The sequence below is a fragment of the Crotalus tigris genome, unplaced genomic scaffold (genome assembly GCF_016545835.1).
Source record: "Crotalus tigris isolate CLP2741 ecotype Arizona unplaced genomic scaffold, ASM1654583v1 scf7180000019007.31208882:3723066, whole genome shotgun sequence".
NCBI classification, from domain to species: Eukaryota; Metazoa; Chordata; class Lepidosauria; order Squamata; family Viperidae; genus Crotalus; species Crotalus tigris.
The window spans coordinates 2,330,972-2,358,217 of NW_024097321.1; the positions used below are offsets into that span (position 1 = coordinate 2,330,972).

General features: G+C 35.0%; 1 protein-coding gene across 5 annotated transcripts in view; it reads left to right on the forward strand.

Annotated features, from left to right (window-relative positions):
• The window catches only part of ZDHHC14 (zinc finger DHHC-type palmitoyltransferase 14), a 52,186-nt gene extending 42,073 nt beyond the window's left edge, over nucleotides 1-10,113 (forward strand). For 2 of the 5 annotated variants that reach the window (XM_039358237.1, XM_039358236.1), the window contains exon 9: nucleotides 6,600-7,624. In XM_039358237.1, the coding sequence (XP_039214171.1) occupies nucleotides 6,600-6,995 (396 nt within the window). In that variant the 3' untranslated portion in view covers nucleotides 6,996-7,624. Of the gene's footprint in view, nucleotides 1-1,583; nucleotides 1,643-1,789; nucleotides 3,721-6,599; nucleotides 7,625-9,922 lie in introns of those variants that run through there. The other 3 variants (XM_039358239.1, XM_039358240.1, XM_039358238.1) reach the window with 3 other exon arrangements.
• The last annotated feature ends 17,133 nt before the right edge of the window (nucleotides 10,114-27,246 follow it).

The following is a 27,246-nucleotide window of genomic DNA, read 5'->3' on the forward strand; positions in this document are numbered from 1 at the left end:
ACCCAAAAACACAAACTTATTAAAACTTATCTTTAAATGGTCACACGTGGATATTTAATTAAGTTTGAATAAGATGTGGTTTGTATGATACTAAAATGATGATTTGTCATTGTAAGGCTTCCCAATGAGAACTAATATTCAAGGGATGCCTTACTGTCTGATCACAGCAGAGGGTTTCTGGTATCATCAGATAACAGGACATTTTTCCTTCTTCCGTAGATATAGGAAAATAATATACATAGTCCTATTAAAATACGAAATAGCTAGGAAATTATACAATAAAAGCCCATTCTGGAAGAATTCTTTGTAAGTAATTGCTTCCTTTCTTTTATGCCTTTCAGCAAAGTTCTGCTTACTGATAGTTTCCCCATTTAGTTTAAGGCATGGATTATAACCTAACTGGCTCTTTGGGGACAATTTCTAAGCGCCAGTAAAGATCAGGAGATATTAAAAATGAGTCTGTAATTGTAAGCCAGTGTGTCAGAAATGCTATGTATGTTTGTTCAGTTAAACAGTCAAAATAGGGAAATGGGTTTAAAATAACAGTTATTTTATATCTGTCCTTAACATCATGATGTTCGTCAATATGTATTGTAACATTGTACTGTTAATTTTTAATCTTAAAATTTGTAAATCTGGGAACAAAATTCCAGAAAAATTCAATAGTCTAACATGTTCTAGTGGTATGTGAAGGTTTGGTGATGATGATCATTTCAAAGTGTATATATGTTTAGATTATTACTTCAGAGTTTTGCTCCTTTAAAACTAGTCTGCTCTCCAATTTAGTTCCTCTAAATTAGTTATTAATGCTACTTCATTCTCGTAGTTCTCAGTATCTAAATCTGTTGAAACACTGCAAATTTAATAAGCCCTTATTGCTTTATTTTTCTAATGGATGAATGATAAAAATAAATGATCTCCATAATAGCCCTTTAAAGCGTCCCTTTCCACCTGAAATACTAACTTTGTTGCAATTAACTAGGCAACTAATTGATATAGCATAGTTTTTAATTCAGTATGAAGGTAGACTTTGCTTACCGACTGCCTCATTTAGCAGCCATTTGAAATTACAATGGTTGAAAAAAAAACAGTTTTATAATCCATCCTTTCATTTATGACTGTCACAGCCATCCCACAATCACATGATTGCCATTTGTATGCTTCATAACTGGCAGAATAGAAAACGCAGATGTGAAATCGTAAGTCACTGTTGTGTGATGTCTCACTCAGTGACTGCAGAGATTTACTTAAAATGGAAGTGAAGTTGTGAGTCCATTGCAATCATGTGGTTTTTCACTTAGCAACAGATTTGGAGGTCCCAATTAAGGTCAGTAAGCAAAGACTATCTGTAATCATTTTTGTACCACATATATATTTGTAAACTAGAAATATGAAATCTTTTTATTATAATTTGAAACATTTATATAATTTTTATGTAAAATCTTTATAGTATAATTTGAAAAATTAGAATATCAAACCTGCATTAATATTACTTTAAATACCCATTGCTTCACTGCCTAAATGTTTAAAAATATTTGGGTTTTTATGGTTTTTTTCTCTCAATATTTCCATTATTTTAATAGGGGACTGAAGTTAGATTAACCAGGTGGTAATTGACAGGATCACCTTTTCCTTTTTGAAGGTTGGTAGTATATTTTGCTTTTATCCCCATCCTAGTACACTGCTAGTACTCCATCATTTCTTTAACTAGTTCTTTTGTGCCATAAAATATGCCATGAGAATCCACTCCCTCACCAAAACTCATGTTTCCTAAACATTTTTTCATTAGTATTTGAGGCTGCAATCCAGAGTCGGTTGTTCTACAGTAATATGAAGATTATTCTTCATTCAGCATTGTGAATTGTGCCATCTCTTCACCTCTTTTTTATTATGTTCAAGAAAACATTTCAAATATTTTAGAAATATTTGTTACTGCTGCATTTATATGTATTTTCTTTAAAAATTCCTGGAACTGGGATTATTTTAACACTATGTAGTCCTAGAAATGTCAGTATCTCATTTATCTGTACTGTGATGCTTATAATCTTCTTAAGTACTTTAATCTTACAGAGCTCTTTCATCGTTTTCTGTTTCAAATTTGGGATAGTTCTTCAATTAAAGCTGAATACAGATTCAGTCCAAATCCTTATACTATGATTTCTGTGACATCATTCTGTAGATACTCCAAAAAAAGAAAATATTTAAAAACATTAAAATATACTCTGTTTTCCCAAAAATAAGAGCTACCCCAAAAATAAGCCCTAGCTTGATTTTGGGAGGTGGGCTTAATATAAACTCTACCCCCAAAATAAGCCCTAGTTTTGAAGCGCGGCACACACCTAAAAATCAAGCTAAGTGGAGCTGCCCCACGTGCCCGGCACCCACTTACCATTGCAGCCAGGCCTCCCATGCCCCGACAAGTGCCTCACCTTGCCAGTCCACTTCTGTGGCCGCTCACCACCGCTCGCACATGTCACCCACAGCCTTCATTTTGCCATCAGAGGCCTTCAGGAAATGCCTCTGCAGCCCAGAATGGAGCTCTGGATTGACACGCATGGCTCCTCCTTTCCTGAAGGCCTCTGACAGCAAAACAGAGACCGGGGGCGACACACACGAGCAGCGGCAAGCAGCTGCAGAAGAAGTGGGCTGGCTGGGCAAGGCAGTCGGTGCCACCGCCACAAGGTGAGACAGTGGAAAAGACATTCTCCAAAAATAAGATCTAGTACCTCTTTTGGAGGCAAAAAAAAAAAAAAAAAGATTGGGTCTTATTTTCAGGAAACACAGTAAATGGCAAAATACTTGAAGACTAAAAAAAATGTAAAATGCTAGTGGGGGGGGACCTGCTACTGCAAGAAGCTTCCCTTTCAACTGACAAAACATTACACATGCACGTACCTAAATGCTGTTATACACCAGAAAGTATCTATTGCAGTTGTCCATCGATTACATCTCTTGTTACTGTACGGGCAGAATTTACAGGTTTAAAGTAATAGCTATCAAAACAGGTTTATTGAATTTGACAGACTCCTAATCTTTTAAACCTGTTTAATAGAAAACATGTATTATATTTGCATCAACAAGAATAGTCCACAATGCCATCTTAACTGCTACTATCTCAGTGAACCTAATTATCATAGAGAATACATATTTTTATGAGGCCCATTTGCCTCAGTTTTTTATAATCCTTTGCATATTTTTCTATGCATTTTTTCTGTATTACAAAAAGGGCTTCTGTAACAGCATGAGACGGGGGTAGCTTTCATGCAACATTATAGGAATCCGTGAAATATTTGCTCCAAAATGCTGTTCTTTTTTGTATACTTGTTCCATTTTACTTATTTCCCTTTTTCAAAGTAATCTCTTTCATAATACTTTTCATATTTCTTCCAAGTCCCTTTCAATTAAATTATATTCATTGATGTACAATCCCAATGGTATAAATCATTGAGCAAGATAGACAACATGGAAAAATAAATGTATTGATTTTTAATGCTTAGTTGAAATTTATTTTTTAAAACTATTAGATATGGTAGAATAAAATTATCTTTTTATCTCAGGCCTAGCCAGAAAGTATAATGGAAGGAATTATCTTTGATGTTGCAGAGATGTTCCTTGGATTTTTATTCCAATTAGTAGATATGTTTTTGTGTTGTAAGAATTCAAAAAGTCTATTTTATTGCTGTTATGTTAAAAAGAAATAAAACCATAACTTTAAAAATATTTCTATGTTTCTGATTTGTATCAGTATTATAAAAAAGCAATGGATCTGAAGCAGCTAACATATATTTAATACTTAACTTTAATTTTAAAATGGTTAAATTACAAATGAAGTAGCTAATAAATTATCCATGTTTTAAATAAAAAAAATTCATATAGGATAAATTTGTTCGAAAGTAGTTGGCATTTCATTTGCATTGTATGGACTATTTGTCTATTAATCTACTAATAGAGCATTAGTTCTAATATTGAACACTTTGGAAAGATTTTGACAGAATTTAAATGTATTTTAAAAAGTATATGAACCATCACTAAGGGACAGGATGATTCTCAGTCTAATTGGATTTTATTTCTAGCATTTTATTAAAGTAGCTATAGGAGCCTAAATATTTTCAGAATGATTTATGAATTACATAAAGTTGAAGTGCTTTCCTGGTTTGAGGCTTAAGTCCAGTAAACTGCATGCAAAATTAAACACCGTATGAAAGTAAATATTTTTAATGCCAAAAACTTAGCGAAATGACAATAATAGAATGATTTTTATAACATAGATCCTGTATCAATAATATACAACGTATACTTTTTAAAATAATTTTAAAGACATTAAACAGTGGAACTGACATCAGTCTATATGGCTGTTATTATATCATATTGTGATGAATTTGTTTCATATTGACATGCATTATAAAATGCTTCCAATAATCGCATATACCGTAAATGCTGGCGTATAAGACGACTTCCGCGAGCGCTGAAATCGGCGCCAAAGACGGGGGTCGTCTTATACGCCGAGTCGTCTTATACGCCGGAAATACTGGTAGTTTCCGGCGTATAAGACGACGTTCTAGGAATGTGGCCCGGCTATAAAGACGGGGGTCGTCTTATACGCCGGGTCGCCTAATACGGCGGCATATACGGTATTTGAACAATATAATACAGCATTCATAGGTTATGTTCTGAGTAACCAACTCATGCATACACTGAATATCAATGTAATTTCTATCTACATTAGAAGGGGGCATTCAGTATGGTTATTGTAAATTTATAAATTCAAACAGAAGAATGGTTTCACTTATGCAAGAATGTTCTGCACCTAAATAGAATGTGCTGTATATTTCAGGAAATTGCAGTTCTCTGAAATGTTTTATAGGGAGGAGAAGAAAGCTTTTACAATTTCTGACTTCTTGTATAAATGTTAGATACAGCCCAGTGCCCTGGCTCATGAAATATGTTAAGATTGCTTAACCATGGCTTATTCAATAAGCATAATAGTCTGCATTCTCATATTGTGTTACGCAGAAATCATATAAATTATGTTATGGCTGTTGTTCATACTATGTGTATTTAAAATGTATGCCTGTTCAGCTGAAATCAATCTTACATTCAAGAGAGACAAGTTCAGTTTTCTTCACTTACAAAACAAAAATCAAATGCAGTTATAGCAATAGCACTTAGACTTATATACCACCTACTTCATAGTGCTTTACAGAATCAGCATATTGCCCCCAACAATCTGGGTATACAATGAGGGATACCTAGACATTGTACTATAGAAGGGTAGCCAAAAATCAGAAGGAATAGCATTTTTAAACAGATTTTATTAAAACAAAAAAAAGCTTTTGTAAGCTACATTTGATAAAATTATCTGCAGCTCATGAAAATGTATGCCTTTTAATAAAATTATTAGTTCTGAAAAGGTGCTAGAAGATTAATTCTAATTAATGTTTATTAACAATACTTGTGAAAATGATTTTGGAACAGTAGTTGGTTAGAAGAGCTGTGAAGATCTGGCTCTTTGTCATACTCGCCATCTTTAATCTTAACCTTTTATATTTATTGATTTTATAGTAATTTCTTTGTTTGATTGTTGTGCATCACTCAAGAGTCATTAAGTTAGGTGGCATATAATTTTAATAAATTTTATCTAAATAGTGTCTGCAATAATGATGTTAACTGTAAACAGATAAATGAAGTGTTTAGATTGTATCAATACAAGTCTGATTGACAAGTTATGGAAAATAATTGTTCCATTTTATTATATTTTGGTCAGTTCCTATCTTAAGGTCTATGTCTAATACTGGACAATATACTTTAAGGAGGATTCAATATTCAAAGTTTGAAGAAAGACAATGATCAGGAGAATAAGAACAGCCTTATGAAAAAGAGATTGAAAGGACTAGATATATTTAGCTGGAAAAAAAAGATGAGTCTGGGGTGTATGATAGCATTTTTAAAACACCTGAGATGTTGTTACATAGAAAACGATCAAGATCTGTTTTTTCTTCTTCCATAGGACAGGACATGAAAAAGTGGATTAAGTGACAGGAAGGCAGATACCAAGTGAACATTAGAAAAAAACATAAGAGCAGTTCAGCGAAAGAACCAGTTATCCAGGAAGGTGGTGGTCTCCCCGTCAGTTAAACAAATTCTAGACAGGCATCTATATGGGATTTATTCATTTGAGTTCCTGCCCTGTGCAGGAGATTGTACATATCTTTGTGGCTTAAATGATTTTTTTCACCTCTGATTCTATAATGTGCTTTTTATCCCAATGAAGTTATAGAGTTGCAGAGTCTGTAGCCTTAAACAAGGATGCAGAGCCAAACTACAAGATCTACACAGAGATATGTAAACAATGTACCATAGGGGGAAAGTTAGCATGTTTTACAAATTATTTTATCTAGCAAATGCTTTTCATACTATATACTTTCACTTCGCTGGAATTCATCAATATCTTGTGCATGCTGTCTTGGTCAATTTAACAAGGAAGTGTAATTAATCACTCTTTTCTTTCTCTTTATGTCCCATTCCTCTTTTGTCCATACCCTTCCATCTCTGTATCTCTCATACCTTATATATTATTTTGGTACCCTTCCATTCTTCAGTGTGATCAAGATCAGTGCATTCAGAGCACTAAATTCGTTTTGCAGGCTGCTGCCACCCCACTCCTCCAGAGTGAGCCCAGCCTAAGTAGTGAAGAGCTGCCTTTACCGGGAAAAAATACTCTTGGTGCTCCCTGTGCTATGATGACATTAGGACAAGCAACGCCACCTTCTTCCATCCCAAATCTCACATCAGAAACAAGCTTGTCAGAAATGATACCATTAAAAGAGGACCCTGAAAGTCATCCATTTCTTACTCCTGAAGAAGCTCCACCTGGGATGTTGCCTCTTGGATATGCCCTAACACACAGCCGTACCATGCACAGCCTCAGCCTGGTTAGCCAGGATTCACTGCATGAAGACTCAGTGCGTGGCCTTGTTAAACTCAGTTCAGTCTAAACGATATAGAACATGACTGCAATTAAAGAGATCTTATTTAACTCCAAGAGCAATTAGCCTTTGGACTCTGACATATACATGTCACTGAAAATTATTATGTAAAGAAGCCTATTGAAAGGACAAATTATTTTTGTGCCGTGAAGTAACAATTTCATTTGTTTTACAGCAAATTTATTGGTGGCTTAGGTTTGATGGTTACATTGTCAAATAACCAATTTAGTTGAAATTTGTTTGGTGATTTATAATGTCCAGCATTTTGGAATCCTGGTACTACAAAGTTGGTTATTATAGTTCTTAAAATACGAATGATATAAGTGTCATATTCCATGTTTTATGAAGTTCCTTGTTGTAATATCTTCTTTGTAGCCAGACATTACAGTGCTACTCATAATTGAAACAAGATTAACATTGGATGAATGCAAAATCAATAAGGGTTACAATTGTGGATTTGCATGCCACACATTACAGTGGGTGTTAACAGTAGTGTTGGTATTTGAAAGACAGTGCTGCTGCTTTACTATTTGTGAGTACCAAAGTGCTGTTCATTGTAAAAGACAATACAACAAACAATATTAACTTTTTTCAATCAATAAATAAATGAACTGACGGTGCTCAGTTATGGAGGATTACCTTATTTTTGTATATCATTTATTTTTTAGTGTGAAATAATATATTGTGTTGTGCCATAATATAGATTTCTCTCCACCCATCCCCACCTGTGATCACACAAGATTCAGATATTCAGTAAGATGGCATTCTCTATATCTTTGAATATGTATTTACATATCTCTTCATAAAAAGCTAATGCAAACCAGCATATTACAATACAACAAATTACTTTTTTTCTAAGATTATATCATTAACCAGCCAAAGGAAATTCCAAGACCTAATTATGGATAGTTTTGAGTTTTGTTTTGTATACAGTTTTATATATAACCTACTTAATGATGCTATATGCCTATAATTGATCTGCTTGTTAAAAATTACTTGATGTTGGATTGCAAAATCTTCCATTTTCAAAAGGATTTTGATTCAGCAGAGACTTTCATACAAAGATTGCTTCTTAAATTATTTAAAACATGTTCACAAAGGGACCATCTAGAGCAGCATGGAGGTGAGGAGAAGGTACAGGGCAAGAAAAATAACTGGTGAAGGGGGGGACTTTTTCCTTCTTAATGATTTGGGGACCCATCACTGCTCCTTGAGGGATTTCTTTAAGTTTGTTTGGGACTCATAGTTAAGATTATTGGAGAAGTCTTTCACTAGGAAGCTTGAAAGGTAAAGATATTCATGTTCTTAACTTTGTTGATAGACAACAAGGGTCACTGGGAATTCCCTCAACAGTTTGCTATCATTAACTTTCATTCAGCCATCATTATTAACGACGGTATGTTTCATTTTAAATTTGTGATTGATGCTAATTCTAAGAAATTTCTTATGGCTTAAAGAAAAGACATTCCCTCAGGGATAAGAAACATAATAAGAACTTAAATGTTGCAAGCCATTGCATTTTGTCTTAGTTTTAAGATGCTAGGACCTGCAATACCCTTTTCTCAGGAAAAAAGTTTAATGCAGTTGTTTTTGTGGCTGTGTGTGTGTTTGTGTATACACATACATCCTTAAGCATAACTGCAGGCAAGTACACTGAAAAAAACAGATTGTGAAGGAACGAATACATTGCATCTCAAAGACACTGAGAATATACCTTTAGAAGAAGAAAAAAAGCACAATGTTTTAATTGGAATAAGGCCATCTTTATTATTACAGAAATGCCAGATGACTTAATGGGGAAGAAAAAGCTTTTACACTGTGTACAATTTTGTAATTTTTTTCTGAGTAGCGATAAGTTTTCCCTTTTGTTTGCATGTATAGAAAATAATCTTAATAACCAGAGATGTCTTTTTCCCATTTTACAGAAAGCTATTCATGGTGTGCAGTTATCTGACTGAACCATAAATGTTTACAGCTTTCATGTAAAGAGATACTGTCTGTTTTTCTGCCTGACCTCACAGGATTTATTTAAAATCCTGCATGTGTTACTTTAGTGCATGCACGTTCCAAAGAAAAAACAAAAAACTAGGTGAGTTGTATTCTCTTCGCATAGTAAAGTTGATTATTGCACAGACAGGCATTACCAGCAGCAAATAGCTGTTAATTCCATATAATAACAGGGAGTGGCTGATTTGGGAAGATTTAGTGAGTTAACACAAAGGAAGCCAACTTTCTTAGAAAGCCCATGTAATTGATTACATTTTCATACAACAAACACCTCAAAGTTCACAATCCCCAAATTGGCTTGGTGAGTTCATGATAAAAAGTATGGGATGATACATCATGAGAATTTCTAAATACAGCTTGGGTTATTGTTATTTTTATCCCAAGCAATATGATTTGGCTATATCTTTAGTAAGGATAATCAAGATAGAAGGAAAAAAAAGGCATGACTTTTGCCTCATTATATTAAAACAGAATTTAGCCATTCTTTAAAATCCATTTTTTAAAAAATAAAATTACCTAGTTATTGCCTAGGTAACAACTTGATGTAATTTATTTTTAAGAAACATAGACGTTGGTTAGAGCAGTGTATCAGTTTAACAAGCTTAGTATTTTACTAATTCAACTGATACACAGAAGATGGAGCATCCATTCCCTGCAGTGTAAAAAATCAACGTTAAATATTTTACCCTGCCATTATTGCTTCCCAGCTGTGAAGCTCACACAAATGAATAGAAGTATTTAAAAATTCATTGGCTCACATTTCCATAGAAATGCTCATTTTATTTTACTAGCATTTTTTGAATATCCTTGCCATTAGGAAATTGCGGTGTCACACTTGGTACAGACCCATTTGGGTTTATTTGTTTCTGGCAGGAGTAGAAGGTTATCCTGTCATTGTTCTAAGTGCACCTCTCATTTAATGCTTTCAGGTGCTGCACTGCAACACTGGGATATCTTCCTTGGCTTACCTGATGTTTGAGGGAAGCTTATGTATGGAAAAGTACTGTGAATACCTATTTTAGAACAAATTACTTTTGTTTGCATTGATGTTTAGTATTTTTTGCTGTTTATACTGTTTATGACTTTATGTTGAAGAATAAAAATACAGCCTTTTTAAGCATTGCCTTCTGTTTTATGATTTGTTTTGAGGTGCCTAAAAAAACCTGCAGTACCTGTTTTATTTTACCATGACATTTTACTGCTGCCTCATGATGACATCTGCTGGAGAATGCTAGAAGGAGTCTGTCTTTTAATTAAAGCTGTTCTGTTGATGTATATCAGGGGTCTTCAAACTTGGCCTTTTTATGACTTGTGGACTTCAACTCCCAGAATTCCTCAGCCAATGTGCCTGGCTGAGGAATTCTGGGAGTTGAAGTCCACAAGTCATAAAAGGGCCAAGTTTGAAGACCCCTGATGTATATGATCATTCTCTAAGATTTAATCCTAATACTATTTTTTTCAAGATTATAGGAGACCAATAGTCAACTTTTCCACAAGCACGACTTTCTCATTTCATCAGTTGTAAATAGAATTCAATTAATCTGCCAATAATTTAGCTAATTCCATCTGTTAATTCTATCTTTGAAAGATAATTGATCACGGAGCTCTTCACCAGTTCTTTAAAATGTTGAAGCTAAAACCCTGGCTGATGGTGATACTTATGGTAGGCCCTGTGTCTATTGGAAAAGTCTAGATTTTAGACAAAAATTGAATTTCTCTTCAAGGTAATGTTTTACAATTACTGTTTACTAATTAGCAAAACAAATGATTCTTGTAAAAATTCTCAAAAGCAAGTTCTTCATTATTTATTTGTTAGATTTTTACCCCATCTTTCCTACAGGAACTCAAGGTTTCACCCCTCAAAAAGCAACACCACCTGAAGTCCATTCTTGGAGGGAGAAGGTTTAGAAAAGTGAAATATAAATAAACCTGATTAAGTAGATTGGGCTAAGATGGTGGAGCGTCATTTCTTTCTTCTGTTCTGCAATAGACTTAACAACATTATGGCTTTTGTGATAATTTAAAGGAATGAAATGGATGCATTAAGCCAGGCATGTCAAACTGCTGGCGAGCGGGCTAGATGCATCATGCCGAAACCGTGCCCACCCCATTGCCAGCAACGTGGAAAAAGTCCCGATACATCACGCAACATCATGTGACATCACGAGTTTGACATGCCTGCATTAATCTCTGAAAAACTTTTTCTCTTAATCACCATCAAAACAAAGAGTAAAACATTCAAATCCTAGCAAATCTGAACATCAAAATGGGGTGCTGAAGCACCTCACTTAGTGTAAATGACCAACATGGAAGTGGTCCAAAATCATCTAGTGTTCAATTTACTCAATGTTATGATATTTGGGGATCTGTCTAGGTATGTTGTGCTTTTTCTTCTTTTTGGATGTTGAGAGTTTTTCCTTTTAAAATGTTTAATAAAATGAAATAAAGTATTATATTTTAAAGAAAGTAATAACGTTAATAGACTTGAATTATGGGATATTTTACACAATAAGGAGTTGAAGGTTGCAGAATGCAGTAAGAGTATGATGGAAGTTCAGCATGCATAAGAATTGAATGCTTAGCTAAAAGGTCAGTTGAGCAAATATAAAACAAGCATGCTTGTTATTTGAGTGTACATATGGATAAATGAATAATTAATTATATTGTGCTGTTAGAGGTGTGATGGGACATAAATGCATGTGTAATTTAGCTGCTAAATGTAGATTGGATACAAAAGTGAATAATCTGTATACACATGAATAGGTTGAGAGGAAGATGGGAAAAAATGAAGTTGGACAGCACTAATGAGAGGTGAAAAATTTAAATTAACAAAGGCACAATGAAGCACTGATTAATTTACTGGAAATAATATAGTTTGCAAGGAACAAAAGGTAAGGAGAGGGTACAGCAAGTTACAGTGCTATAAACTAGTTTTATTTTTGTGTCAAGTTTCTTTTGGTTATCACATCTTAGTCCATGTATGTGCCTTGTATAATATTGTTTATCCCGAAAGAGAACAGTATGGTGTTTGTATATTTATGTATTATTTGTTTAGCATCCATGAAATCAAATAACAATATGTGCCACTTGATAAGATTGCTGATCCTTGTTACAATTTCCCTTGAATAGGAACTCTTCTAACTTACCTCAATTAGCTGTAAATTGTCTTTTCCTGCACCTTTTCCAGCTCTACTGTTTCCTTCCAAAGGAAGCAGATCCTTTCAGATTGAGTCAAGGTAGATTTAAATTAATGTGACCAGATTAAAGCTTTACTTAAAGCATCTGTAGAGTCTTTTGACAGTCTTATTTTGACAAGAGCTTTGCTCAATTCATATGAGGTTCCCCCAAGATCCGGATGGCCTCCATTCTGTTATTATTAGAGAAGCCGTGAAGACTTGATTCTTTACCTAGACCTTTAGTGAGGGAGAATGAAACCGCTTGTTTTATTCCATCTGGTCTATTGCACTTGCTGTCTTTTATCTTTATTTTTAATGTTTTATTGCTGTTATTGTAATTTGTCTATTGTGTCCCTCCCAGAGTCATTGAGTTGCAAGTTTAATAAATAATAATTATTACTACAGCTGGTAACCTGCCAAAGAGAGTTATGAAGGAGGCAGTAGGAACAAGGCAGTAGGAACAATTGGCAAGGCTTCTGCTTTCTTCCACAGAATAGAGAAAATGTCTGATAAAAAAATATCTATTGGAACCATAGAGAGTGGCATGCTGGTTGAAGAATGACATTCATTCATACTTGCCTGAAGAGATGTAATAAGATCCCTTCTGAAATATCTAATGTCTCTTGTTCAGATATTTTGAAGCAATCGGGGCTTGATTCTGGTTCTATTATGGCTTCTATTTAGATGATATTGGCCTGCCTGATGTTAGCGGAAATAAATCTTGCCATTTTATTTGAATTTATCTAAACTGAATTTATCAGTATCACAGCTTAAACATAATTACTACTTGTTTCTATAAAGAACAGGAAGCAATAGTCAGTTTCAGATCTCACATATGAATATTGTACAAAATAATTTATAATTATCTCACATTTTTATTGTCGTTTCTGTTGTTTTAATATCTGTTTCTGGATTGTTAATGCTTTGTAAGTCACCCAGAATTAATTTATTAAGATAGTCAGCCATATACATTCAGATAGATAGGCAAAGAATTTCAAACTTAATTTATTGCTGGGGCTTTTATAAAGTAAAATTTCAAAACAGTACACAAAGGATAACACCAATGAAGGCAGAGATTGCTAACCTTCAGTGTGTCAATTATTGTACTCAAATTAGCACTCTTTAGGCACCTGCTGACTTTGTGCTCGGTTGAGAAATCATAAAGAAATTAGAGCTATAATTTAGACTGTAAATTTGAAAAATACCCATGTATTGATTGAGAAAATTATCCATATAGTGTCTATCTGTTAAAAAAACAACTAATGAGTGTGTTCATTATGTATTTTAATGTTTCAAGCCAGTGGCTGATTTTTCTTAAAGGATTCTTTGTCCTTAAAATTGATTGACTATAAAAGAAGGCCACTCAAACCAAAACCATTAGACAAAAATAAAAAAGCAATATCATGGTAAGCCACTATATATAAACACTCAAAAAAATCCCCCCACACACACACTGTAACCTAACCCAATAATGAAATCCTACAAGAAGCAATCAAACTCAAGTGCACCAAGAACCCAGCAGAAACAGTAATTTTCTGTTGCTTTTCCCAACATGACTTATCAGCTACGTATATAATAGAGTTAGCGTATTTGGATCACTAGATGAACACTAGATGGCAACAGATTAAGAAAAATCTTTCTCTGTCATCCAGTGGTTATCCAGATTTTTGCAACATAGAAATGATACATCTACTGTACATTCTCGTAATTTTGTCTCTACCATGTCAAGTTCTAGATATCCATCTTACAGGACTCCCAAAATTGCTCTGTGAAAAAACCAGTTGGTCCACACCTAGTCACATATTTAGAGTCAAATTTATTATTTTAAAAAGCAGTATTCATTTTGTATATTTTAATAATGATAACATATTTGAAGGAAGGACTTTGCAAAGAGCATTCACACAAAATATATATATTCAACAAGATTTTAGAGCACATGTCCTCTAGAAGATTCACATAACTCTGTGACAGATGTTATGAATTTTCAGTTCATGTGTTAATTTTCATAGCCACTTTTGCTTTGCTAGTGGTTGTGTTGAAAAGATTATCTGTGCTACACATGTCCACACAGCTAGCCAAAGACAAACACTAAAGTCTTCAAAAGGCTACTACATATCTAATATAGTAGTTATATAATGGTATGACACTGTAGCTGAGTGCTATTTTCAGAGACATGATTATTTGTCTAGTATCCTATATACATTACCCCTGACTAAAGAAAGCATTGAACTAGTAGCCTCTAAGCCAGTGTTTCTCAACCTTGACAATTTTAAGGCATGTGGACTTCAACTCCCAGAATTCCACAGCCAGCATTGCTGGCTGTGGAATTCTGGGAGTTGAAGTCCACATGCCTTAAAATTGTCAAGGTTGAGAAACACTGCTCTAAACAGTGTTTCTCAACCTTGGCCATTTTAAGATGTGTGGACTTCAACTCCCAAAATTCCCCAGCCAGCATGGCTGGCTAGGGAATTCTGGGAGTTGAAGTCCACATATCTTAAAATGGCCAAGGTTGAGAAACACTGCATTTAATGAAACATGAAGAACCTTTCATCTACTTAAAGAAATGAAATTTGATGTTTCTGTTTTAAAAATGGCATGATGCCTTCCAGCAAACAAAAGTCAAGGAGATATTTGAGCTTAATTTTTGTTTGCTAGGCACAAAAAGCCCAAGTGTACAGTATTATTGAAACCAAAGAATTGAACCTGTATAATGATACAAATGCCAAGTCAAAATAGAGATACATTGTTATTATGACAGCTGCAAAACTAAGAAAATCAGACAAGTAAAAGGAAGTTTGAGAAATATTAATTCTAAATCAATACTGTAAGGTACAAGATATAGAAAGCTACAGCTGGGTGATTAGAGTTGCAAAAGCTTGTTTTATAATTGTGAACCTAATTGCAGAAGTCTGGGCTGACATGAAATAGCATATGAAAATGCTTGCTATGAAATGGAACAGAAAGTGAGTTGTTTCCTCATATTTTCACAGGGAAGTGTAGAGCATAGACAAGCCTTCTCTGAGTTGTATGAAGGCTGCTGTCCAGCCTTCAAGCCAGATTCTAATTATGTTTAAATTTGAAATAGTCTCTGGTCTAAACATCTGCTCTCAATTAATTTGCATTAGTCAATGGACAGTATAATTGATAATGAATTATTAGAGAAGGTGAACAAAATTCAGGTACTGCCACAAGTCACTACTTAAGTTTGGCAAGATTTGCTCGGGATATACAGTATAAGCTACCAAATAAAGAATGTAACTCTTACCTATATTAATTATATTCAACAGAGATGAATCAGAGTTGGAAGAAGTCATCTATGACTTTGAATCTAACCCATAACTTAGTGCAGGAATCCAGATTAAAGCATCTCAGAGCAATGGTTGCCTAGCCTCATTCCACTGTTCAACTGTTCTTACTATTAGGGTCTGGGTTTTGGGTTGTTTTTTGTTGTTGGTGGTGTTTTTGACATTCCATCAGAATGGACTTCTGGAAGTGGCATCCACACAGAGAACCGGTTGTTCATATATTTGAATCCCACCACTGGAAAGATCCCCTTTTGTTGGGATAAACTTGAAGTGATATTTACTTATCAGGAGCAAAGATTTAGATTGAACTCTATAGAAAAAACCAAGGATTTTCTGATTAGACATAAACTAATTTTAGAGTCAGCTGAGGAACTGGATGGAGACAAGAAATCTGCGGCAGAACAATGTCAAGGGGGTAGTATTGAGATAGTGGTACAGGAATCGGCTACTTTGTGCAAAGATGGAGATTAAGGCTATCACCTGGAATATTAAGGGGCGAATGCCCCATCCAAACATAAAAAAATATTTCATTATTTGAGGAAACTTAATGTTGATATAATTTGCCTTCAAGAAATACATATTAAGAAACAGGATAAGAAATATTTAATAAATAAACGACTAGGAGGAATTTATATCTGCTGGCTTAAAGAAGACTAATAGAGTTCTATATATAAAACCCCAATTTAAACCTAAGCTACTTTTAGTAGATGACTATGGTAGATTTGTAGTAGTGGAAACTGAGCTCAATGGAATAAAATCAATAGTAGTAGGCCTATATAAGCCAAATGATGATAAATGTAAATTTTTCAAATATCTTATGAACTAGTTAATAGCATTTTCATATGCAAATTGGTTCATGTTGGGAGATTGGAATGGAGTTACTTTACCAGCTTTAGATAGATCATCATCTAAGGGGATTAAACTTTCCCAGGGTAAATTACCGAAGATTTTCTCGGATGTGATGGATAACTTAGTATTAATAGACTCATGGAGATATAAAAATGGTTCTGCTAGAGCAGGGGTCCCTAACCCCTGGTCGTGGACCGCCACCAGTCCACTTAGTATACCTAAGTTATCACAATCCCAGAGGCAATTTATGAATGACCCAATAACAGTCTTAGAAATATCAGAAGCTACAGTAGTGGCCAAAATTGTGGAAACCTTTTGGGAAAAGTGTATTTTTGAGGTTTGATGGCTAATAACAACACTTTTTGGGGGGAGTAGTACCATAAACCTATATATCAATGAAAAGATAATTTAATCAAGAATGTAATGCAACAAAGTTTGTTCAATTATCTGTACTGTATTCTATGAAAAGTTATAGCCAAATAACCAGAAAAAGGAAGCACAACTTACTTAGGTTGATATCAGGTAGCTTTCCTTCATCTGATTGTAGCCAATGAGCATGAGTGTTTAGAGAGCCAATCAGGTGTCATCATGTTTTGGCAATGAGCCAATCAGATCACAGTAGAATTCAGTTATTGATGTCATGTATTGAAGCTGAGAGGAGGACATTTATCAGTGTGTTATGTGATCGCTATCAAGTTGGTTGGAGCTTTTTTCCTTCCATTTAGTGAGCTTGTAAAACAATAAAATTAAAGTAATGGTGCAAAGACTTGACTGGTTGCCCAGAAAGAGATGTAAAATAGTATTATTAAGTGAACAAGGCTACAGTTATAAAGAAATTAGAAGAAAAATTGGTGGAAACGTAACCAAAGGTGGCATTTCTACTGTACACTTTTCCCAAAAGGTTTCCATAATTTTGGCCACTACTGTATTTAAAAAAATGAAACCAGGTAAAGCTCCAGGACCAGATGGCCTTACAAGTCAATACTATAAGTGCTGCAAGGAGGAACTTCTACAGCCACTAAAGGACATAATGAATGATATATTTCAGGAGGGAAGAGTACCCCAAACATGGAAGAAATATTGTGTTTTTACCGAAGGAAGGTCAAGATCATACAAAGAAAGAATTATAGACCAATTTCACTTCTGAACAATGACTATAAACTCTTTGCCGCAATTCTGGCAGAAAGACTAAAGAAGATTTTACAGACCAAACTGGCTTTCTGCCAAAAAGGCAGTTAAGGGATAATGTGAGGATTGTTCTGAATATCATTGAATACTTACAATACCACAATGAGAAACAGGCAGCTTTAATATTCCTAAATGCAGAGAAGACCTTTGACAATTTAAGAAATGGACTTTGGAGAAAGCTTTATTCAAGGAGTTAAAGCTATTTACACGTCACAGCAAGCAAAAATTGTTATTAATGGCGATTTAACTGACCCATGTGACATTCAAAAGGGTACAAGACAAGGGCGCCTCTTGTCTCCTTTGTTGTTTATTTTGGTGTTGGGAGTTTTAAATAGAGACATTAGGCAAGATGAGAGAATAATGGGCATAAATATCAAGAAAGTTTACAAATTGAAGGCATTTGCTGACAACTTGGTTATATTCCTGCAGGACCCAAAAAATAAGATAGAATATATATTGAGGAAATTAAATGAATTTGGGGTTCTAGAGGTTTTTAAATAAACAGAAAACAACGATGTTAGTCAAGAATATGTCCACCCAGGATGGTGATATATTGAGTAAAAGGTCTGGTTTCAAGGTTGAGAAAAAGGTGAAATATTTGAGGGTTATGTTTACAAACAGAAACACAAAACTGTTTAAAAATAATTATGTACCTATAAAAATGGATCTACAAAGATGGGACAAACTACATTTGTCATTACTGGACAGAATTTCAGTAATTAAAATGAATGTTTTACCAAGGATGCTCTTCCTGTTCCAGACAATACCAATATTTGCAACGGATATTCCATTTAAACAGTGGCAGAGGAATATCTCTATGGCAAGGAAAGAAACCAAGAATCAAATACAAGTTATTGCAAGATGCCAAGGAAAGAGCGGGTCTGGGTTTACCAGATTTTAAATTGTATTTTGATGCATGCTGTTTGGTTTGGTTAAAAGAGTGGGTGAACCTCCAGAATAAGAGGCTGCTCGATTTGGAAGGCCATGAATTAAGATTTGGATGGCATGGGTATTTATGGTACAATAAAGTTAAAGTAAATCTTGATTTTAATATTCATTTTATTAGATGCGCCATATTAAGAGTTTGGAATAAATATAAAACATGTTTTTTATGAAACTGCCCCTATGGGTGTCCCCCCAAGAAAAGAATCGGTGGTGAAGCCGGATTGGTAAAATAGTATCTTTCAATTCTGGAGACCTCCATCCTCAAGTCTAGGGAAAAATTAGAATTAGAAGGTCAGACTTGTCACTAGTTTACATATCAACAAATGAAGGTAAGATTTAAACTAGACAAAAAAGGCCATGGTTTTGAGTTTGGTAAAAATGAATTGGAAATCCTACTATGTGGTAGTGATGACCATATAATTGCCAAGGTCTATAAAACATTAAAATTGAATTTGGAAAATGAACATGTAAAAAAACACTGTATGATCCAGTGGGCAAGGAATTTTGGGTATAATGTGATGTTTGAATAATGGGAGAATATACGGATAAAAGGCTTAAAATTCACATTATAACCTAAAAGAAAATTTTTACAAAATGATGTATCGCTGGTATTTAACACCAGATAAGTTATCTAGAATGTACAATGGTATTTCAAATGAATGTTGGAAATGTAAATATAAAGAAGGGACTTTTTATCATTTTGGTGGACATGTGATAAGGCAAAGAAGTATTGGAGTATATATATTAATGCAGAAAATTCTTAGTGAACATAAAGATTAAACCAGAAACTTCCCTTCTGTGTCTAACGGAAAGAGAACTGGGAAAAAAAATGGAACTCTGATTTTATGTATGGTGACGGCAGCAAAAATGCACAAAAGTGGAAGAATGCCTCGATTCTTACATGGACAAATGGTTACAAAAACTGATGGAATCAGCAGAGATAGCCAAATTGACTGTGCTGATAAAAGAAAAGAACGTAAGTACTTTTGTTTCTACTTGGAAACCGCTTCTGGACTTTGTGGGGAAAAAATGATATTATGATTTTGGGTTTTACCAATTAGACTGATTTGCCGATACAGAAATGGATAGTGCATAGTACTATAGAAATGTAAAAAGTTGAGATTTGATTTTAATGTCTGATTTTACTGCAACAGAGAGAGTTGGAAGTCAATGCCTTTTGTTTCTTTCCCTCCCTTTCTCCACACCTTTTTTGTTTTCCCTTTTTCTACTGTTGTCCCCTACTATTTGCTTTTGTATTTTCACATTTTATGTTATACGTGAATAAAATTAATAAAATAAAATAAAAAGATTTGCTGATGACAAATCCATCCTAACCTTGTAATTTACTATTTATTCTCAGGTTGCTTATAGAGCAATATAATTATGAACTGATTAGAATCTTTCTATCTTTTTCAAGATGCAGACATTTGTTCCACTCATTTGGCATTTTACCAATTCTCTAAATTTCTCAGAAAAAGAGAAATCACATTGTAAAGGTTCAGCCAGATTCTCAGCTCCTTCATTATCTGATTCCAAAGATTTAAACACATTCAAAATAAAAAGATACAAGATGACAGTACTGAGGTTAGGACTATTTGTTCAGCATTTAATTACAATGTTGCTAAATTAGTGATACTATGGTTTGGCCATTGCAACAATCCCACAATCATGTGATCAACCAGTATATACATACATTGGTTGAGCATCTTGTGGTCATGTGTTTATCATTTGCAAACTTCCCATATGGTGTGCTTGGTACTGTCATCTTCTATGGCAGACCAAAATTTAGAATATTAAGAAAACTTTCTGCTAAAATACACTAGTTTTTGTAATTTGCTATTTCCATATAACTTTTACAAGATTATGTATTTTCCAAGGTTAATTTCAATCTGGAGTTTTGGCAAGGGATGGGCTGCACTTCACAAGAACTGGGAAGAATGTTTTCGGAAAATGCCTGATTCAACTCATCAGGAGGGCTTTAAACTAAAACTAAGGAGGGAGGGTGACCAATCTTTAGGATCTCTAGGACCTAATTACAAGCAAAACCCCATAGAAAACAAATAAAATAATGAGGTAAGGAGGAATGGGAAGGAAGACAAACTCAAATACCAAATAGGAGACATGGGAACCATACCCAGAGTCAGACATAAAGATCTCAAATGCCTATATACAAATGCACAAAGTTTGGAGAACAAACAGGGTGAACTAGAATTATTAATACATGAAGGTAGATATAATTGGAATTACTGAAACTTGGTGGGATGAGGTCCATGAATGGAACACGCTGATAGAAGGATATAAACTGTTCAAAAAACCCAGACCCCATAAAAGAGGAGGAGTTGCACTATATGTAAAAAACCACTATACTGTTACAGAAATGCACGAGACCAAAGAAGAAAACCTCCTAGAATGTATATGGATCAATATAAAAGAAAAAAAATGACATTGCCATAGGAGTACACTACAGGCTACCCAACTAAGCAGAAAAAAATAGATGTACTTTTTGCTAACCAATTAACAAATATATGTAGAAAACACACTACAATAGTAATAGGAGACTTCAATTACCCCGATATCAACTGGAAGACTAATTCTGCACCAAGTGAAAAATCAAATCGATTCCTGACCAACCTAGCTGACAACTTTATTGTCCCAAAAGTAGAGGAGGGAACTACAGCCATACTGCACTTAATTCTCACAGAGAAGAAGTGATAGAGGGATTTGAAACTGCAGGAACCTTGGGTGAGAGTTACCATGTCATAGTGGAATTCAATATAATGCAAACACAAGCAATAGAACATAATGATATCAGAGTTTTAGATTTTAAAAGAGCTGATTTTAACAAACTCCGAGAGAACTTGGGAAAGATTCCTTGGATGAAAATCCTAAAGGGGAAAATAACTCAAGAAGCTTGGGAAACTCTGAAAAATATGATCATAAAAGCCCAATTCAGCACAATACCACTGAAAAAGAAAAACAAGAAATCTAACAAGAAACCAACATGCACAAAGATCTCTCTGATAAAGACAAAAAGTACAAAAAATGGAAAGAGGACACATAACTAAGGCAGAATATCAGCAGATAACCAGAATCTGCAAAGAAGTCAGGAAAGCAAAGGCTCAATAAAGAAAGACTTGCAACAAAAAAAATCAAAAATAACGTTTTTTTCAACATATAAAAACTAGGAAGAAAAAAATCTAGGAAACAGTCAATCCACTAAAAAGAGGATGGCAAGGAAGTAACAGGCAGCAGAAAGAAAGCGGAGCTACTTAACTCATTCTTTGCATCGGTCTTCATGCAAAAACAAATTATAGCTGAACCTACCAAAAACATAACTGAAAAAGATAGACTAGAAATAAAAGTTAAAATAAAAAAAATGGTAAGAGAACACCTATCTGATCTTGATGAACATAAATCACTGGGAGCTGATTGATTACATCCCAGAATTCTGAAGGAGCTGGCAGATATAGCAATAGCAATAGCACTTAGACTTATATATCACTTCACAGTGTTTTTACAGCCCTCACTAAGCAGTTTACAAAGTCAGCATACTGCCCCCAACAATCTGGGTCCTCATATCATCTCAGAACCACTGTGCTATATCTTTCAAAAATCCTGGAGCACCAGGAAACTACCAGAGGATTGGAAAAGAGCTGATGTAGTTCCCATCTTCAAAAAAGGGGGAAAAAACAGAGCCAGGAAACTACAGACCAATCAGCTTAACATCAATACCTGGGGAGATAGTGGAAAAGATAATCAAAAAATAGATTTGTGAACATCTAGAAACAAACAAAGTTATAACTAGAAGCCAGCATGGGTTTGTTAAAAACAGATCATGCCAAACCAATCATTCTTTGATCAAGTAACTAAATTAGTAGACTAGCAAAATGCTGTGGACATAGTAAACTTCGAGTTCAGCAAGGCATTTGACAAAGTAGATCACAACCTACTTCTTGGAAAGCTTAAAAAATGTGGGATAGACAGCATTGCCATCAGATGGATTTTTAAGTGGCTGACATACTGTACTCAATGAGTAGTCCTTAATGGTACTACATCTACATGGAGGGAAGTAAGCAGTGGGGTACCACAAGGTTCTGTCCTAGGCCCAGTACTCTTCAACATCTTCATAAATGACTTAGATGAAGGAATAGAAGGGGAGTTTATCAAATTTGCAGATGATACTAACCTGGCAGGAATAGCCAACACCCTAGATCAGGGGTAGGCAACCCAAAACACTCAAAGAGCCACTTGGACCCATTTCCCACCAAAAACAAAACACCGGGAGCCACAAAACCCTTTTGATATCTAAAATGAAGATAACACTGCATATATCCTTTTTTACCTTTAGTATAGGTGTGTGTGTGTGTGTGTGTGTGTGTGTATACGTATATATGTGTATATATATATATGTGTGTGTGTGTGTGTGTGTATACATTATATACACACACACACACAGACACACACAGGTAAAAAAAGGATATATGCAGTGTTATCTTAATTTTAGATGTCAAAAGGGTCTCTCTCTCTCTGTCTCTCTCTCTCCCTTCCTCTCTATCTGCCCTTGGTCTGCCACTCCTCTCCCCCCACTCTTTCTTTCTCTCTCTCTCTTTCTCTCCCTCCCTCCCTCTCTCTCTCTCTCCCTCCCTCCCTCCCCTCCTTTCTTCGCTCTCTCTCTCCCTCCCTCCCTCCCTCCCTCTCTCTCTCTTTCTCTCCCCCCCTCTCCTATCTGCTGCTCACCTGGCAAGCTTCAAGCTGTTGTCCAACAAGCTCAGGGGTAGGCAATCTCGTCTCTTTTATGACTCATGGACTTCAACTCCCAGAATTCCTGAGTCAGCCTAGCTGCGCTAGCTAGGTCTCTCCTGCCCTTCCTGCTTCCTGCTTCCTGCAGAGACACAGCAAAGGGAGGAGCTCCGCCCAGTAAGCTTTTCAGCTCCTCGGAGAATACTGTGAGTGCATTCTCTTTTATACACACACACATACAGAGAGAGAGAGAGAGAGAGAGAGAGAGAGAGAGAGAGAGAGAGAGAGAGAAGCAGGGAAGTGCAATTGCCTCTCTCTGTCTCTGTCTCTCTCTGCAAAGGCAGAGGAGGCTGGGAGCCACAGGGGAAGGCTCAAAGAGCCGCATGCGGCTCCAGAGCCGCAGGTTGCCGACCTGTGCCCTAGATGATAGGCTCCAGAGGTATCTTGACAGACTTGAACACTGGGCCCTATCTAATAAAATGAAATTCAGTGTAGAGAAAAGTAAAGTCTTACACTTAGGCAAGAAAAACCAAAAGTACACATATAGATTGGGTGAAACCAGGCTTAATAGCAGTAACTGTGAGAGAGATCTTGGAGACAATCAATTAAATATGAGTTAACAATGTGCTGCGGTAGCCAAAAAAGCCAATGCAATCCTAAATTGCATTAACAGAGGGATTCAGTCAAGATCATATGAAGTACTCATACTATACTATAAAGCCTTAATAAGATCACACCTAGAATACTGCAACTATTTGGTCTCCATACTATAAAAAAAGGTGTTGAGACTCTAGAAAAAGTGCAGAGAAGAGCAACAAAGATGATTAGGCTAAAATATATGAAGAATGTTTACAGGAACTGGGCATGGCTAGTCTAGTGAACAGAAGGACCAGGGGAGACATGATAGCAGTGTTCCAATATTTGAGGGGCTGTCACAGAGAGGAGGGGGTCAACCTATTTTCCAAAGCACCTGAAGGCCAGACAAGGAATAACAGATGGAAATGGATCAAGGAGAGATTCAACCTGGAAATAAGGATAAATTTTCTGACAGTGAGAACAATCAACCAATGGAACATACTGCCTTCCAGTGTTGTTGGTGCTTCATCACTGGAGGCTTTCAAGAAGAGACTGAACTGCCATCTGTCAGAATTGATGAAGGGACTCCTGCTTGGGCAGGGGGTTGGACTAGATGACCTACAAGGTCCCTTCCAACTGTGTTATTCTATTCTATTCTATTTAAATAGAAATGTTTTAGCATGAAGTTACATTGAAAAGTATTTAATTTATATAAAATGTTTTAGAATCTCGAAACAACTTTGCTTAAAAGTGTTGAAACTTGTAACTACATATCTAATATAGAACATTACTGTTTAACACTTCTAAACCATTTAATTTTCTGTTTTATCAGTCAACACAAAATAGATAATTCCATGCCATGAGTCACCATAATATATAGTCACTTCTTTATTTATATCTTCCAAAGGAAGATTTAATTTACTTTTGAAACAGAGATTCGTGTCATTCTCATTAGTGTGGCTTACCAGAGCTACAGCAGTCATAAACTATTTAAAAGGATATGCTGCAAAGAACAGAATAATTGTTTCATAGAGGAAATAATTTCTGTTTGTAGCTTCATCATGTAATTAAATTCTATACATTGCACTGATATAGAATGAACAAATGCCTGCTTTTGTCAACTTATACACTTAAAGAAACTTATAAACTTGCCTAAGTTTATAATCTTGTAATTGAAAAGAACAGTAGTTGCTTAAAAAAAAATCCATGACTAAAATTTACCCTGAATGGATGGAAAAAAAGAAATAATTTCTTCACTAGGATAAAACAACTACTACCATCTTTAAAAAGGTGAAATTGAACATGGTATGTATTTGAAACTGATTAAAACCCATGTGGCTAAAATATAGCAATTGATATAAAGGATTATTGACACTAAAAAACAAAACCAAACAAAACTTGTATTTAATAAATAAAAATGTTAGTACAAATTTCTTGGTCTTATCACCAAAGTAATTAATGCATTGATAATATTCATTAAAAATACTATAAAAATAGTAATTCTATAAGTACACCGGAAGCAGAAATTGATTCTCTGTAGAGATGCCATTTCTAGAGAAATAGATGATATTTAATATAATTATCAACTATAAATTTTGCAATAAAATCCCACAATATTCTTTGTTGTTGTTTTTACAGATTTGTAACCCAATAATTTTCTTAAGTTCTTCTTGCTGTCAAACAATATTCTTAGTTGCAAAATAAATTAAAAAATCTACAACTTCATACTTAATCATCATTAGGTCTAGCTTCAGTTTTTTTAAAACTGAAACTTGTCTATAATTAGCTATTTCCCTGTTTTCCTACAAAGACCAAGAATACCTTTTGGGCTTCCTTTCACATGAGGCTAAATAGGAAAAGGAAGTTGGAGAAAAACCTTTTTTATCAGATAAAACCCAGAGGTTTTGTTGTAGAACCTTTCTAAATGTATTTGTAAATATAATTGTAAAATCTTTTCTGAGTATTCACAATTTGAAAAATATATCTGATAAGAACTTCCACTTGTTTTGAATATGGCCCCGCAAAGGGGAGATACCATTACTCCATATTACCTGAGCACAATGAAACTTTGCATCCTTAATTCTTTTATGCCGCCAGGAAAATCCCAAAGAGTACAGTGTATTGAATAGAAAGACACAATTCATCAGCCAATTTCAAACAAAATTTGAGTATTAAAGATCACAAAACAGTTGCCTTTGCTTCTTCTTGACAAATGCTTCAGTGACCAAGGAGCAAAACCTCTTCCACCCCTTTTTAGTACTGAATGGGACCTGCTTGGAATGGAAAATAGTCATCATTCTAAAATGCTTTATGTCCTTATGTGAAATGTCATTCTTACAATACTTCCTTAAATCTATGGAGGAATGCAGAGATGATCTTGGAGAAAATATGCAACAGTCATTAATAAAGCATGATGACTAAGCCCAGGAAAATAGGAAAGCATGAGAAAGAAACTCAGTGTTACTGTTTCTTGATTTTTTTAGTCTGAGACTTAAAAAAAGGGAAATGCTGTCAGCCTTCTTAAATTGTTATAGCCTTATGTCAATAAAGTTGATTTCTAACATTTTTTGATATTGTCTATTTCCTGACCTGGCCTGCCTCGAAGGGCTGACAAAACCAGATTATTATTTCCATTTCTGAGATAGCTGGGAACAAAAAGGTACATATCAGTATAAAGTTACCCAGGTTTCAGATCATTTGATAGTTTTAAATCTTTTAAGTTTTAACATTCACTTTACTTACTCGCTAGAGAAGTAATATTATAATGTTGCCTTGTCTCAATTTCACATCTATGAAGCAATAGTATGCTGCTTTTTCCTTCCCCAGTACTATTTCAGGTATTCAGTTTACATTAGAGTCTTTGGGATAATATAGCAAAAATTGTTTGAGACATTGCTCAAAGTCAGACTGGTACTACCAAAAAACAAGAAAAGCAAAGACAATTTTTGCTAGACACTATTATAAGGCCCTTACTGAAGTTTAATGAACTTTGCACTCCAGAACAATTAGGAAAATATTTTCAAAAATTAGCATGTTCACACATTCCTACAGTGAAACAGGATTTGCAGTGCAATTCTAAAGCAATAAATTCTAGTTTTAATCAATATATATCAATAAATCTTATTGGTTTAAATCTAAAAAAATAATATGCACCTCATACCTCATTCTGCAAGATCTCTGCAGCCAGGAACTGAGCTATGGATTAAATCCATAGCATGGTGCTCAGCTGCATAGGCCTTCTGGAAAGGCCTGACTGTGAAATGCAGGCTGGAATGCAGCTGCAGAGACCAGCTGGGTGTTGGTGCTGGAGGTGAGTATAAAAGACATCCCCTGAAAATAAGACTTGCAGCATGCTAACAATTGGTCCGCACAAACAAAACCCCATCTGCAGGATGCAGGCAGTATGCAAAACCACACCCGGTTTTACGCGGCCCTGCCCAGCCCAGCCCAGGGTAGCGGGGGAAAGAATGAGCC